This window comes from Tursiops truncatus, chromosome 5 (assembly GCF_011762595.2).
Source record: "Tursiops truncatus isolate mTurTru1 chromosome 5, mTurTru1.mat.Y, whole genome shotgun sequence".
NCBI lineage: Eukaryota > Metazoa > Chordata > Mammalia > Artiodactyla > Delphinidae > Tursiops > Tursiops truncatus.
Window position 1 is genome coordinate 98,015,353 of NC_047038.1, and position 17,189 is coordinate 98,032,541.

The 17,189-nt window shown below is 39.6% G+C and overlaps 1 protein-coding gene across 5 annotated transcripts in view; it reads left to right on the forward strand.

The window, feature by feature from the left end:
- GPAT3 (glycerol-3-phosphate acyltransferase 3) overlaps positions 1-17,189 on the forward strand; it is a 57,364-nt gene that overhangs the window by 2,368 nt on the left and 37,807 nt on the right. For all 5 annotated transcript variants that reach the window (XM_019932866.3, XM_033857190.2, XM_073805415.1 and 2 more), the window contains one exon: positions 6,273-6,339. In XM_019932866.3, the coding sequence (XP_019788425.1) occupies positions 6,273-6,339 (67 nt within the window). The remainder of the gene's footprint in view (positions 1-6,272; positions 6,340-17,189) is intronic.

Below are 17,189 nucleotides of genomic sequence, written 5' to 3' on the forward strand. Positions count from 1 at the left end.
CTATTCTGGCTGCTTATCTCCTGTTTTACCCCACATTTTTGTTGTACTTCTCTTTGTGGCTATTTTTCTGTCTAGTCTTTGAAGTTATATTTGATTCTTCATCCTCAGCCCTCATGTTTTAAAAGTTCTGTTGTTTCTACTTGGGAGATATTTCACAGTCTTGAACTTATCTTGTTGATGTCACACTCTGAACTTGGTCACACTCTACTGTGAATTTCTTAGCTACCTCTTACTGTTAGATCTTCAGAATACTCTCCCCGTAGCAGTTGATCCTCTTCAGCTGGTGTTCACTCTTTCTCAGAACTGAAATGATTGAACTGTTCTCCCATGTAGCAATGTCTTTTGGAATTGATACCCCAAGTGAGGATAGAGTAAAGTAAGTTGCACACCTGTCTGCCAGCTGCTGACTCCTATATGCTTGCTTGAGTAAGTCAGGATACAGCTAAAGAGATGTCAGGGAGAGAGGCCTGCTAGTTGCTGTTAGCCTGGCAAATAACTATTATACTTTGAAGGGATGTCTCCAGTCCAGGGTCTGGCTTCAGTGTGGCAGGGCCTCAAGTTTTAATTTTTGTCCATCTAGACTTGAAGAGACTTAGAGGTGCACTCCTTGTTAATCAAACTCTCAAGAATGCTAGTTTTCTAATTATAGTGGGAGGTACACCACCTAGCTTGGAAACCAGGTAGATGGCAGCATAAGGAACCATCTTCTTAGCTCAGACCAAAGTTATTAGGTCAGAGAGATGCTTGGCATATATGGAATTAGAATGGGGATTCATTTTGTGAGCCAACTCTGACTTGGTGGTAGCTGCCTGGAGTGCCTGTGTTTGGAAGCAGCTGGGCCCCTCAGGAAAGAGCTATCATTCCATAGCGATATCTGCTTTAGGCACAGAAGAGGGAGATGGCAACCCAGGGTTTTCCATCCTCTAACCAGAACAGCGTTAGATGTTTCAGAGACATTTCTGTTAGGCAGAGGTTGGTACAGTGGATTGCTTTTTTTTTTGCCAACTATGGGGATAATTCTCTTAAAAAGTGTGCTGGTTGTTTAATATTAGAACATCTTTAGATCTGGAAACATACCCTGCCTTTTTGTAGAGTCCATTCAAGGCCCCGCCTTTCTGCTACTCATTATTCTTTAGTATGTTCTCAACTGATTTGCTTCTTTCTTTCTTTTGCATTCCAGTCCCAAGAATATTCTTTGGGCTCTTTGATTGGAATTAGCTATTTCACAGGTTTCCTTGGTCACAATTTACACACCATTTTAAAAGGTCATTTAGTTTGGTACATGATGTGTTTACTTTGATAAGTTTTCTTGACAATGGTTAGATTTTTTTGTGATCATAAACTCAAATTCTGGAAGTTGCAATGTGTGTGGGGTACCTTCAGAATAGCTGACTGTGGTAACTGCTAATTGTCAAGTAACTCAGCCAGCTATATGCTCTTCTTGGGGCCCTTTCTTAGCTCATCAGTTCAGGTAATAATTATTTATTGAGTACCTACTGAATGCTGCCTTCTGCATTGCTGAATATCTCTAGATGTGTTCATAGGTCCCTGATATGGCAAGCTGCTTGAGGGTAAGGCTTGAATTCTTAGCCTAGAGTAAGTGTAGTGATTCTCTAAACCAGTGATTTTCAAGGGGTATATAACAATTTCTTAGGAGTATATATGCCAATATGGTAGCAGTATATTAGGGAAAATTGTTTTAGGAATACAAACCATGAAAAGTAAAACTTTTGGCTGAGAGGATTTGTAGAGGGTAGTCCATCTGCATGGTGGGATGTATATATCTGAATCTCTGGGAGAGTGTGTGTGAATTTTTTATGTTTGTCAAACAGGAGCATGGATTAAAGGTTGAAATATGCTGTTCTCAGCCCTGCAAGGTTAATGATGCTTCCTATTGATTGACCTAAGGATTGCTATTCATTGGCCTAAGGTTCATAGAGGGAAATAAAGAATGGGAAGAGAATATAGGATTGATGGAGAAGAAGAAGGCAGGGGAATGATATGTAAATTATCTAATCTAACCAGATAATACAAACAATAGACAGAGAAGATAAATGTTAATGGACTGATTTTTCCCTCAACTTTTGAGGAATAAGTTGGATGCATGAACAACTTACTCCAAATTTCTGGCATTGTAACCTTGGGCAAATCACCCAACATCTCCACCTTAGTTTCTACATGTGTGTACAGGAATATGCCTCACAGAGTTATTGTGCAGATTAAATGAAGAAAGGTGAATAAAAGCACTTGATACATAGTAGGTGCTCAAATCTTAGTGGAGTTTGAATTGGAACACTCTTTGGTTGTATTTTTTGGGGGGTTTTTTTGCTCCTGTGTGGCTAAGGTTTAACCTACCTTCAGATCTTTGATGGGTCAGCACACATACATACTCAGAATAGCCTACTCCTGCCTTTTATTTTAGTTATTATTCTTTCCCTTACCATTTCCTCCATCCACCAATTAGTTTTCCGTCATTTTAAAAAGGCAGGTCAATAATTTTCAGATGATAAACACCTCTTATTATAACACTCAGGTATTATCCCTGGTGTTGGAAATATAATAAATCTGCTAGAAGGCCATGACTCTTTATGACAGAAAGTAATAATAAAAGCTACCAAAGCAATATGCTTTTCAGATAACTTAATTCTACAGCAGCTCTCTGGGTTAGGGTCTGTTATTATTCCCATTGATAGACTGGAGAATGGAGGTTCAGAGAGGTGATTTGTCTGGACAGTGGCATACAGCTGTCAGTGGTAGAATCAGGATTTTAATCTGAATCTGAGTTCTACTCTGCTAAAATGACAGACTCTGCTGAGAGACTTTTGTTTTGCTACAGATGATGGCCAGCTATTATTTGAGTAAGCCTAATATTTTGAATTTTTATATAATTTTATACATTTTTCCTTTCCCTCTATTTAGTGAATTCTTAAATGTCTTTTTAGTGTGAAAACTGAAAGTTGAATTGTCTAGGTGACAGTGTCTCGTTTTTGCAAGCTTTTGGCCTAAGCTTTAAAAATTATACTTAACCCTTTATTTTGGTGAATTGTGGACAGCTACTTATTTTCTTCCAAGAGGATTTTGAAATTAAGTGGGGGTGAAAACCGGATTGAAAGTTGTCATCCTTCTTGGTAGGCGTAGTGAGATGGGGAGTGGTAGCCAGGATTGTTCGAAGCTGCTATCTTCAGGGCCCTTTGCAGACAGAGCTGCGTCTTTCCTGGTGCCTTGAGGTAGATGTGTCCTGAGATACCTCAAGAGATTTAGAACCTCTAAAGAGATATTCTTCCTCTGTATTTGGGCTTACCTGATCAGCTAGAGAAGCTGGCGTGGTGAAAGAGAAATATCTATTTATTGGGAGATGCACTGATGGTCTGGAAAACAAACTGATCATTTTGGCACCTATATAGATGTAGGGAGGGAGGAGAAAGCCAATGTTTTTCTACCTTGTGGCCGATTGTGTGATGGTCGTTGGATAGATTATCTCCTTTAATCTTTACAACAACCCTTGGTATTGTTCAGAGATGATGAAACTTAGACCCCAGGAGGTTAAAGTCTTGTCTGAGATGATTACAGCAAGGAAGTGGCAGAACTGCAGTTCACGTGTACTTCTGTCTGTCCAGCTGCAGAGCATAGGCACTTGGTCATTTTCACTGGAGAGTTAGCCCAAAGAAGAAAACCGTTTTCCAGCACAAATTCCTTTTGGCATTAAGTGACTTCTCCTCCAACCTTAAAACTTGCTAATCTTGAACATTGTAACTACATTTTGGAGGATAGACCTCAGAGTTAGCATTTCAGGAGAGGGTCTGTCTTCTGAAACTTCTGATGATGGCACAGGGAGTTCTTTGGAGCACATGATGTTATTGGAGGAATGCCCCCATATTAGTTTGCTGCCATAACAAAGTCCCATAGACTGGGTGGCTTAAACCATGGAAATTTATTTTCTCACAGTGTTGGAGGATAGAAGTCCAAAATTAGGGTGTCAGCAGCTTTGGTTTCTTCTGAGGGCTCTCTCCTTAGATTTAGATGGTGCTGTCTTGCTGTGACCTCACATGGTCTGTCTTCTCTGTACATGACCCTGGTTCTTTTCCTCTTGTTATAAGGACACCAGTCATACCGGATTAGGGCCTCACCCTAAGGGCCTCATTTCAACTGAGTCACCTCTTTAAAGGCCCAGTTTCCAAATATAGTCACATTTTGAGGCACTGGGCGTTAGGGCTTCAACACATGAATTTTTGGGGTGCTTTGTGTGGGACACAATTCAACCCATAATAGCCAAAGAATACTAATGTTTTCCATCTTATAAGCATGGACTAATTGTTCTAGTCTAAGGTAATTACCATTTATATAAAATATAAAATCACATGCCCACAATGAAAAAAGTGAGCTCCAGGATAAGGATGATTGATTGTTGACAAAGTTTTATCTTAATCATGTCTTAGGTCTCCTTACAACTGATAATAGGTAACAGGGCTTTAAAGTGAAAAACTGTGGAAATAAACCTTTACCTCTATTGAGAAGAGATGGGAGGTAAAGTCTGGAGTTTGAGAATTCCTGCCTAGATCAGCAAGGAAGAGAAAAGGACGCAACCAGATTAAGACTCTGAGCCTATTATCATTTGTGACTTGCCACTTGAAGCTGGGAAGATTAAGCCTCTATTCATAGGCTGTTTTCTAAGCACCCATGGCATGTTCCTACTTTGCTCTTTGGGATGTTGTGCAGGGGTCCTGACGTAGTCAGATCATGCTTTGCTCCTTGACCTTCGTGTACATGTTTTAGGTTATTTATTCTCTACTACTTATTTTCTTATTTATTTGAGAAAAAAATGTTTACCTCTCTGCTTGAGCCCTTCAAACCCAGCAACAACTGGGTTTTTGCCTTGACATATTTAATAAATTCTGTCTTTTTGCCCCTTCAAGAGTGCCTAAGTCGTAATTATAATTATAGTGCCTTTTACCTCTTGTTTTGCTCTTCTCCCACCTCCCCAAATAAGGTCAATTTAGACATTGTTAGCTTCTAGAATTGTAGTCATCTACATAATATATATATAGATTTTTAAAATTAAGTTATTTATTTATTTATTTTTGGCTGCGTTGGGTCTTTATTGCTGTGCGCGGGTTTTTCTAGTTGAGGCGAGTGGGGGTTACTCTTTGTTGTGGTGTGCAGGCCTCTCATTGCGGTGGCTTCTCTTGTTGCGGAATACAGCCTCTAGGCGTGCGGGCTTCAGTAGTTGCAGGACGTGGGCTCAGTAGTTGTGGCTTGTGGGCTCTAGAGCACAGGCTCAGTAGTTGTGGTGCTCGGGCTTAGTTGCTCCACGGCATGTGGGATCTTCCTAGACCAGGGCTTGAACCCGTGTCCCCTGCATTGGCAGGCGGATTCTCAACTGTGCCACCAGGGAAGCCCCCACATGTCTTTTTAACTTTTTGTTTGTTTGTTTTTAAAACTTTTATTGGAGTATCATTGATTTACAATATTGTGTTAGTTTCTGCTGTATAGCAAAGTGAATCAGTAATATATATATATCCACTCTTGTTTAGATTCTTTTCCCACATAGGCCATTACAGAGTGTTGAGTAGAGTTCCCTGTCCTATACGTAGGTCCTTATTAGTTATCTATTTTATATATAGTAGTGTGTATATGTCAATCCAGTCTCCTGGCAGATGTCTTTTTAGTTAGTGATTTCATGGATTCCTTTCCAGCTTTCCCAGTCTCACACTGCTCCTTTTGAAAGCTTTTGTCTGATACAGGCAATTAGGCATCTTTGAGTGTGTCTCATCCTTGAATGCCTAATTTCTTATGAAAATAATATTCTTTGTGCCCTGTGTTTATGTCTTTACATGTGTTAATCTCATTTAATCTTCATAGCAACCCTATGGAATAGGAACTATTATCCTCATTTTACAGATGAGGAAACTGAGGCTGAGAGGGATTAAGTAATTTTAAACCCAGATAGACTTGATGCCATAGTCTATGCTCTTGCCCTTCATGCTTTCTGACTTTTCCAAGGAGTAATTTATTGGGGTACCAGGTGTGTGTGAGGGTTTTTTAATAGGGTAAACATGATCTTTTCCTCCTTTTATTTGGGCATTACCAGTAACTAATATAAGAGTATACCTGGGATTTGGAATACTATTATATTAGAGATTCAGTGGGGTATCTCTTCAATTCACATAACACCAGGGCTTAATGATTAATTTCATGTCTATATAAGCATGGTTTAAATATCTTGCATTGTGTCTGTGGCACAGTTTACATTAATATTTGTTGTTTTTGAACAGTGGGCCACGTTACGAATTGAAAAAGGAGTCTCAAAGGAATCAGTTCTTAAAAGCTCAGCTTCTGTTGGTAAGTCTTCCTTTTCATTTTAATGGTTAAAGTATCCTTCAAATATGCATAGAGTAGTACATTTTATGGGCCTTGGATTGTTCATAATTCTGACCTTTATGCAAAATAGCCGCCTTCTGACTTTTGGATGAGTTTTTACTGTAAAGATGTAATATGTGCTGGTTCATCTACATGTTCTTATAGGGTATTTCTAAAGGTATGTATTTAAAGGTGGTTGCCCATGGTAGTTAATGGTCTTAAGAAAAAAAAGGCTAATCGGACTACCTGGTGTTAAGTTAAACCTATGTTTGAGGTTTCATTAGCACCTTATAACTTGTGGTTCTCAAAGTATGTTCCTCAAAATATTCTTTCCTGCTAAAAACTAATTAGTAATGCATGAAAGAAAAAAATAACTCCCTTGTGAAATAAGCTTGGGAATCACCACATGCTACACATTCCTTTTGGAGACTAATAATGTATAGTAACAAAGGCTCAGAAAAGTCCTGTAGTAAAGAAACTCACTTAATTTTTGTTAGAAGTGAGTTGACAAGTCAGCCGAGCTAAGCAGTCCCTGCTTCTATATGTGTGCTTTGCCTTTGTCCCAATAAACCCTTTCACTTAGGTTAAGAATTTTAAGAATTTTTAAGACACTGGGTTCAAAGGGGAGTAGAATTCTGTGGAAGTGCTGGCTGTGAAATTAAGGAGAAATAAACCCTTGATTTAATTAAAAGATTAAGGCTTTATGTGTTTTTCAAAAATAATATAGAAACAATTTTGTGCCCATCTGATTTAGGGTTAAAGATGGTCAAAATGTCAAACATTTCACTAGAAGGAATTTATCTTCTGAAGGCTTGTCTAAGAGGAATTGTAGAAATTATATGCTATAGTGCATTTAGGAAATAAAGAATCTGAGTGAAAACATCTGTGCATTTTTGTGTAATTAGATTGTTATGTTCAAATGATTAAAGCAACTAGTAGAGCTTCATGGTGTCCACTTAAACACCAAAGGGTTAGCACCAATAACATGTTAACCAAGATTGGATATTTCTGGCTCTACTTGGTCCTCTTCTTATTGACCTGAGAGATACTTTCTCTCAGGTGTAGCAGATCTACTAAATTTTTTTTCTGGGTTCTTTTTAAATGTGTGCCCTTGTGATTTAAGGAGAGAACAAACTTTATTGCTGATTTTTTGTTGTACTTGGTGAGATTTTGGGCTGTCATTGTTCTTGGGTGAAATTCTATGGGACCCTACAGGTTGGGGTGGTGGTGGCGCATGTCTTGGGCCATGAATTTAAAAGGGCACAAAGTGTTTCAATTTGGTAGGTTAAGAGGATTAAAAAACCACTAGCTGAGGGTGTTTGTAGCGTTGTTTTAGGTTTTTCAGCCTAATGAGAGTGAATATTTCCACATGTTGGATTTTTTTTTTTTTAATCATGCATCTGTCTTTTCTATTTTTGGTCTTTGCCTTTTTCTTGGTACCTCCAGGAAAGAGTGGAAGTGAGTAGGAGGAGAAAATATATATAATAATGGTTTAGAGTGTGGCTAATGCCTACAGAATTTATCATATTTCATTCAGAGTGGCTGCTCTCCCTTTTAGCCTGTGCAGTTGGGAATTGACTATTGTAGTTACTGAGCATTTGCTACCTGTGAGGTTGACAGGGGATCCCAAGATGATTAAGACATGGCTCCTGTGGGGAGACAGGCATCTGATAGGCCACTGTGATAAATGCTAAAATAGTGGCATAAGCAAAGGGTGAGGTGAGATCTCATTTAGGCTCTGCTATGTGCTGCTTTCATCTGTATTAATACCTCAACTGTACATGGTATGCACCTCTACTCCCATCCTGACTTACATCCTGCTTGAGTCGCCCTGTGGCAGGGTGTGTGCCCTGTTGAGAGTCAGTCTCAGCTGACTCTAAACACCTGTACATTCTGGTGTTTAGAGTCAGCCGAGAGGTAGTATCACAGTCCTAGACAGAGGCAGAGGGTGATGAAACACTGAGCACCTGTGTGCCTGGCTGGTGCAGTCGCCTGCCCTCAGAGCATCGTGTCTCTGTACCGCAGCCAACCGAGCACAAGTCAATGTTGAGCCGGCCAAAGTTTAGGCAAGGGTCACTGGCAGACCATGGGTCCCAGGGGTGTGGGTGCAATTTTGAGATGTCGAATGATACAGTGCTGATGATAGGTTTAGGGAATTGAGAGGGAGAGATGAGGTAAAGAGGGACAAGAGTTATGTTTATTTTCTGCACCAGAAAATTCCTTTTGCTGCTCTTCTACTTGGTGAAGCACATTTCTGGAAACAGTTTTCAAGTCTCCCTCTCCAGTTAAACCCCTCTTGTGTTGTACTTCTTCTGTGCTTTTATTGAATAAGCCAACTGAAAGCTGAACCTCGGGAATTATTATCTTTGTGCTTAAATACTTCTTCGCTGTCCTTGGCTGTACTCTACCATGTCTTCTGTTAAAACACTGTCCAGCTCATTGAGCTTCAGATATGATCATGAATAAAAGCTCTTTAAGAAGCTCTATCATTGTACCTTCCTCTTCTGGGTTTAAGGACTTTTTCTCATTGTTAATACAGTGGTGAATATAAATTTTCTCCTCCCTTCAAGTAACTGTGTTATAGGTAAGCATTCAACTTCAGTGGAGAATACAGAGTTACCCTCTACCCTAGTTTTTGTTCCCTGAGAACTGTGTGGTAAAACAAGAAGAGAAAAGGGTATTGGGTCTTTTGCTTTGCATCAGCTGTACTTTTACCACTCTAGCCATAGAACAAATGCATCTTCTCAGACCCTGGCTTGTGGTCTGATGGAGATTTTAGCAACTTTCATTTTACTCTGCTGTAACTAGTTCAAGGGACCGTTTGACTCTAAGAAGCCACCAGTCTCGCTCTTTGGGTACCTGATTTCCAGAACTTATGCTGTCAGACTTGAATGAGTCAGTAATTTTAATTGTGATTGAAATGAATGTAATTAATTATGTCATTTTCATGACTCAGGATTAATGCCACTGTAATTGCATTGCGATGCTAGGACATCACAGTGATTAGCGACTATATGTCGACAGGCAGGAGTTAAGGCCTGAAGGTGCCCTTGCCCGGGGAGTGAGTCCTAAACAATATAGATAAGTAGAGGCCGTGGCTCAGTCCTTCCGGTGTTTTTCCCTGGGTTGTGTTGCTGGCCGGACTCCGCATTGTTGGCAGTGGGAAATGCACTTGCTTCCTCAGGTCCTCCACGTTGCCCTGTCCCAGCAAGGATTTGGGATCACCTGGCCCACCATTAATTAAGCCCCTGGGCTAAGTTTCTCTTCTGCCCAGTATCTCTTGCCCTCAGCCCCCTCCACCTCTTCCTCCCCTCAAACACACACAAAGGACAAAATGCTACGGTGAAGCCTTTGATGTTGTACATGTCCAGAGAGAATTTAGGCTGCCTAACGTTTCTCTCTACTTCTACATTTGGGATTCTTTTTTTTTTTTTTTTTTTTTGCGGTACGTGGGCCTCTCACTGTTGTGGCCTCTCCAGTTGCAGAGCACAGGCTCCGGACGCGCAGGCTCAGTGGCCATGGCTCACGGGCCCAGCCACTCCGCGGCATGTGGGATCCTCCCGGACCGGGGCACAAACCCGTGTCCCCTGCATCGGCAGGCGGACTCTCAACCACTGCGCCACCAGGGAAGCCCTACATTTGGGATTCTTTTGTGAGAATTGACTAGCCATGTTGATGCCAATACAATATTAGTTGCATCAATATTAAGCAGATCTGTGAACTTCACAGAAAATGTGGGATAATACGTTGTAACAGAAATTTGAGGAGTGTCATGTTCTATACTCATTTTGTCTTGGGCGGGCCGCTTTTGATAGTCTGTTTAAATCAGCTAAGTTGATTTCGTACTATTGTCTTGGTGTAAGTTCTCTGAATATAAATCAGTGTCTGCTGTCCTCAAGGATATGGACTTTAATGCATTTAATGGGGTTATCTTGCTCATAAAATCCTAGAACGTGTCTGACTACTTGCAGAGAGAAAAATAATCCAGTTATGGGATATGGAAGTGTTATAGGTTGAGATTTTCTTTATCACAGCCAAATGTCTACCTGCTTTTATTAGTCTATCTGCCTGATGGTGACGATGATGATGATGACAATTTTCAAACATAAGCAAAAGTAGAAAAATAGTATAATGAGACCCATATAGCCAACTTGTTTTTGTTTTTTGTTTGTTTAATTGAAGTACAGTTGATTTACAGTATTGTGTTAATTTCAGGTGTATAGCAAAGTGATTTGGTTATACATGTATATATGTGTATATCTCTATCCGTTTTTACTTTGATTCTTTTCCACTGTAGGTTATTACAGAATACTGAATATAGTTCCCTGTGTTATACAATAGGTCCTTGTTGTTTATCTATTTTGTATATAGTAGTGTGTATTTGTTAATCCCATACTCCTAACTTATTCTCCCACCACTCGCTGGCTTCCCCTTTGGTAAACCATAAGTTTGTTTTCTATGTCTGTGAGTCTGTTTCTGTTTTGTAAATAAGTTCATTTGTGCTATTTTTTTAGATTCCACATATAAGTGATGTCATATAATTGTCTTTTTCTGACTTATTTCACTTAGTGTGATAACCCATATAGCCAACTTTTGTCAAGATTTTGCCACACTTGATTCATCTATCACTCCTCAGTTTTTGCTAAAGTATTCAGTGCAGATATAAGATTTCATCTTTTTATACATTTTTTAAAAAAGGACTTTAAAAAAGAACCACAATGCTTTTATCCCTTTTACAAGCTTAATATTTTCTTAATATCATCTAATACATAGTCCATATATAAATTTCTGTAACAGTTTCAAAATGGTTTGATAACTGATTGTTTGATTTGACATTCAGTCATGGTCCACAAATACGTTTGCTTATTTATTTATTGACACTGCCTTTATTGGACATATGGAGTACAGTTTCTCTTCTTGGAACAAAATTACTTGATAGAAGGTGTTTCTGAAAAAATTCACTAGCATACCATGTATTTTAATCCTCATATGTTAATATAGTTCTGCAGAAGGCAAAGGTTTGATTCTTTTTTGTTTGCTTGTTTTAAAACCGTAAGATCAGTCATCTGCATTTCTAAGTGCAATATAATGAAAACTTAGTTCAGGGACACTTTGGAGAGCAATTTGGCGATTCGTAGCACTGTAACCCCACAATTCCACTTCTCCTAAGATACCAGACCTACCCAAACTCTCAGCATGTGTGTGTTAGGAGACGTGTTACAGGTGCATACAAAAAGTGGCAATGTGGAGACGACCCAGTCACTCCTTAGGAGGAAAATTATGTAAGCTGCTTTATTTGTACTGTACAGTGATCAAAAAGAACTAACTGGATTTACATGAAGAAAACAAAATGGACAAACATTGAGAGAGAAGAAATGTATAGTATAATAACATTCATTTAAAATTTAGTACCTTAAACAGATAACTATATATTTATGTAGATGTATGTAGATAAGTATAAAATACATGTGGAAATGATATATCTGCTAGGAGGGAGGAGAATAGATGGGGAGGTGGGCTTTAACTGTACCTATAATTTTTTTCTTCAAAAATATCTGAAGCAGATATGACAATGGAATTTTTTCTTTGTTGAACTCATATTTTTTGGTTAAACTTGTATTTTAAACATAAACATTAAGAAAACCAACCAAATAAAATATCATTAAGCCTTCAGCTAGAGTCTGTAGTCTGATAAATGGAACTAGTTTCATATGAATAGAAAATAGGTACCTGTCTCAGGGGTGTGATTGATGCTTACATGCTCCAAAATACATCTCTAGTCAGCATGCCTAGTGCCTGGAATAGAAACTTAAACCTGTGGAACAAAGGCGTTGTTAACTGAAATATATTACCTCCTAGAGCTGGGTTTCACAACCTCAGTACTACTGACATTTTGGGCAGAATAATTCTTTGTCACAGGGAGAGGTCCTATGTGTTGTAAGATGCTTAGCAGTGTCCTGGGTCTCTACTCACTAGATGACAGTAGCACACCCCTAATGTGACAACCAACAGTGTCTCCAGATATTGCCAACTGTCCCCTGGGGGCAAAACCCTCCTCTTTCCCACCCCCCCCTCCCTCCTTTGGGACCATTCCTTTGGGAACCACCTCTCTGAGTGAATAATGCATTAATCTATTATGCCCCTCTAACTGGCATAATTATGCATAATTTATTCTAGCTTTCTAACTAATAGCCCCTTGAAGGAGCAGAACTTGATTTCTACAGTTTTTGGTGGCTGGTTTGGGGGAAGATAGAATGCAAGGTAAGGCATGGGAATCACAGTGTTAACAGGGTCTCTGGATGGTGGCAGAGGAGTCATGTTCCTTAAGGAAAGGTAGAGGTGAGACAAACTTCAAACTTCACCTCGAAATCCGAGGAAAATAGACTGCTTCTTTAGGAGAAACTTTACTTTAGAGTGGGTTAGAGACTTGCATATGAGTATGTGCTCTCACCTCTGAAAGTAGATGACTTAGCATGTAATTCTGGCCAACACTGAGTAAGCGAGATGGAGTGGTTCTGGCAGGAAAGAGGAAGGCAGACTGTCAGAGCAGACTAATACTTTTAACTGCATTGTGAGGGATGGGTGGAGAAAGAGCAATTTAAGTGGTAAGTCACAGAAAGAAAGGCTCCCATGCTAATAAACCAGGTTTTCCGGTATATTTTAGCCCATAAAACATACTCTCTACTGTTTTTCAGATTGTTTTTCTTTTCATACAGCTGTAACAAAGTGGATGACTTGCCCTGTGCCCTGTCCCTATTTTCTGTGAAATTAGTTTTTAAAAAAATGTACCTAATATAAACAGGTTTTAAATCTTTCTATCCTCAGCAGTAACTAGTTGGGGATCTTGTTGGTGATTTAGCTCTCTTAGTCCCAAATACCTCAGTAGTTTAGAAGAGGGTACCTTCATCTCAGAACTGTGGAGGTTTGAAAAAGCTGGGTGAAAACTAAGACACAAGGATTCTTTGAGAGTGAAAAGATAATAGGATCAGATTATAGGACAGTCAACTTGAGAACACATCCCCTGTTTATTTAGAGTTGTCTTTACTGTTGGGAGGAGCAGACATCTCCTCAGGTGCCCATCAAATTCAAAATCCAGTTTGTCATTTTAGAAGTGTTCCCAGGGACTTCCCTGGTGGCGCAGTGGTTAAGAATCTGCCCGCCAATGCAGGGCACATGGGTCCGGGAAGATCCCACATGCCGTGGAGCAACTAAGCCCGTGCGCCACAGCTAGTGAGCCTGCGCTCTAGAGCACATGAGCCACAGCTACTGAGCCCGCACGCCACAACTACTGAAGCCCGTGCTCCTAGAGCCCGTGCTCCGCAACAAGAGAAGCCACTGCAGTGAGAGGCCCGTGCACCACAATGAAGAGTAGCCCCCGCTCGCCGCAACTAGAGAAAGCCCGTGCGCAGCAACCAAGACCCAACGCAGCCAAAAATAAATAGATAGATAGATAGATAGATAGACAAATAAATAAAAAAGTGTTCCCAAAACCAACCTCCCATTCACCATACCGCTTCTGGCCACCCTACCCCACAGAGAAAACCCTGATCAAAACTCCAGAGCTTCTCTATTTTGTTTCTGCCTTATAGATAAGAACCTATCAATAATAATAATAATCGCCACTATTTCTTATACACCAACTCCACTGTGCAAAATTAATTTACATTATTTACATGAGGATAACATCTTGTTAATCCTCATTTTACTGATGAGAAAACTACAGGTGACGAAGGTCAAATAACTTGCTTCAGATCACATCGCTAGTCAAAGATAGCCTGAAAAGGAATCCCAATTTGTCTTTCCTACTCAGAATCCCTCGCCACCACTTCCTACCCTAAATCATGCCTTCCTTACCAGCCCCTCTGGCCAGTGTCTTCTAATTCTCCCTTTGAAAGTTGAGGTGACTTTTCCACAAATGGAATCTCCTCTGCTGAGTGTTGGCTTTGTCACATCCTAGGAAACTCATAACATTTCAATCCTAAATCATCAACAGAAATTTTAAAGAAAACAAATCCATTAAGACTATCAAGCATTATGATCAAAGATACTGTACATAAATGCGAAACCATAAGGTTGACATTTTAATTGAATTGATGGTTCATTTGATGATGAAGTTTATGGACTCTTCTGTGTTGTGGGATTTCTTGTTTAATCAGACTACTCATGTCCAAATAAACGAAGTTAATGTGGATGTCAGTCAAGATATGGGTCAACAGTGTATTGAATGAGATGTTAAAATGTTAATTGTTAAAATGAAACTTTGCCTGTTATTCTAAATGCCTGTTGGTTTCTCTGCAGTGTTGATTGGCAACTGATTGCAATGTCCATACTTCCACCCCACTTATGCTTTAAAATGGATATACACACATATTTAATTCTGTGATTAGTATTTATATCTGGGGCTAAAATCCTCTCATTTTATAATCAGCATTGATTATTTTATAAGTTTCTGGAGAACTAACTGGGGTAAATAATGATAAAAAAGAAGGTAGATTTTCTCATCCACCTTTCTCAAGAGACTAAAAGTACATCTCCAGTACTTCTAGCTTAGTACTTTTAGTCTTGATAACTGAGAGATACTAATAGAAAATTACTCACAATACAAAAAAGGCAAATTATTCTATTATAGTTATATAAACCATGTAGAAATCAGGAAAATAGAAGCTTTATTTCAGTAAAGCTTTTGCTTTTATCTTAATCCCAAATAACACAGTCAACAAATCCATTCTACCTGTTACCCTTCCCATGGCCCTGACAGACATCACTAATTGATGACGTCTTTGTCATGAACCAAGATGTGGCCTCAAAAGTCCTCTTTAGCACAAACCTGTAGACAGCTTCTCACTACCAACTGACCTGGGGTTGGCCTTCCTGATGAAACCTTGTCACACTCCTGATCTGGAGATTAGATGGGGCTTCTCACACTGCTCATCAGAGGACCACTAACTGAAAGGAAGGGAACCTGTTGAGTAATTGGGTTTGGCTTAGATTTGGTTGTATTGTTTGAGGTTACGTTGATGACTTTGACATCATTGAAGTGCAGTATGGTGGACTGAATGCTCTTAAATTAGTCAGGTTTTAAACAGCCTAGGAAACAGGAATAGAGTTTAAAGTAACCTTGATGGTTTTGATGAATGAGCCACCAGAGAGAAGGAAAACATTCAAGATCCTTTACCCAAGGAGGATGCTCCAAAATGGGATAAGAAACCAGGCTTGGTTAAATACATGATAGGAACTGGCCCCTTTAGAAAGCCACAGGCAGAGTTTTAGATAAGCAGGCAGTGGAAAGCAGGGCATAGAACCTAGACTGATGCTGCAGTGCATAAAAGAGCCAGCATGTTTAACTACACAGTGATGCGCTGCTTTGAATCACTAGCCCTGGTCTTGGCCATGAACAGTGATTCCTGCGTGTCTTCCGTGTGCCTACGTTATATTCGGAACTATGCCCACAAGCAACCCTTAGCCTAGTCAAGGAGATATCACCAAGATCCGGATATCCATGTGGCAGTTGAGAATCAGGCAGCACTGGTGTTATTGAAGTCCACAAACATAGAAATATAATAAATTTGAGGAAGAAACTTAATGAGCGTAGCATGAAAGGAGATGATTTTGGATGGGGGACATCAGAGAGGGTTTTTTGTGGATGTTTGGTGTTGAACTGGCCATGTGGAGGTGGATTGAGGTTAACTAAGGTGATGGCTTTCTAAACTGGGAAAATGAGGGAATCATTTAAATAACAATGGGAGTGAGCTTAGTTTATAGAAGAGACAAAAGATAGAAATAAGATTAGGTTATGAAGGGCCTCAAATGCAAAGCAGTTTAGATGTGATATAAAGGCACAGGTAAGTTGAGGTTTACTGTTTGTATTAAGGGTGGTAAAGAGGAAATTCTGAAGCCTGTATAAAGGGTTTAATGAGATCTGTGAGGGTTGATTATTGAATTTAGAAAAAGAAAAAAAAAAAGCTGAGGGATTATACATTTTTCAGTTGGTTAATTATTAGAAGGAGGAAGCCATCCCACTTTTCCTCCATATCCATAAAAGATGGAATAAAAAGATTGGCTTAAATTGAAGTAAAAAATTGATAGATGTAAGAAAGAACTTCTCGTTAGCAAAAAAGGATATGAAAACTGGACCAGACTAGTAGGTAGATTACATAGAGATTTTTTGCAAATTGGATAGGTAATTGAGAATTTTGGGAGAGGTATAAATTATATAACAAAACTCTTTTCATTTTTTAGCAGTGCCTTTTTGTCTTGGTTGTAACAAATTCCCTATAAATATTTTAAGTATTTCAGTTTTCAATCTGTCTTTATGTGGTGTTTATCTCTGTAACATCGGTGTCTGCTTGTGGGTCACTGGCTCTATGGGTAGAGAAAGCTCTTCATCAGTTCTTTTATTCTGCCAGAAAGTAGCAACAGCTCCTCAAGCCCTCTTCACCTTTTCTCCTTTCTTCAAGAGATTTTGTAATAGCATTTCCCAATTTTCTGTTTTTTTGCTGAAGCACTTGGGGCAGCATAAGTTTTCGAACCAACAAGAAAGTGAGGGGCGAGGGCACCAAAACACGCCTCGTACACGCAAGTTGGGGGAGATAGGGAGCAGATAGTGTGGGTTCTACGTTTGTTGAGAATAGGCTCTTGGGCTCAGAGGAAGGAGAGATCCCATTGGACTTGTGATTAGACAGTTTTTTTCATGGGTTGGGGTAGGAAGAAGCCAGTGATGTCTGGATGCCCTGGGGGTGAGCAAACTGTTAGGCAGGGCCCTCCTCCTTGGTGTGCCAACCTCAGAACAGTGTGATGAAAAGCTCTACTCTGGACCCCTTCCCTCGCTTTTC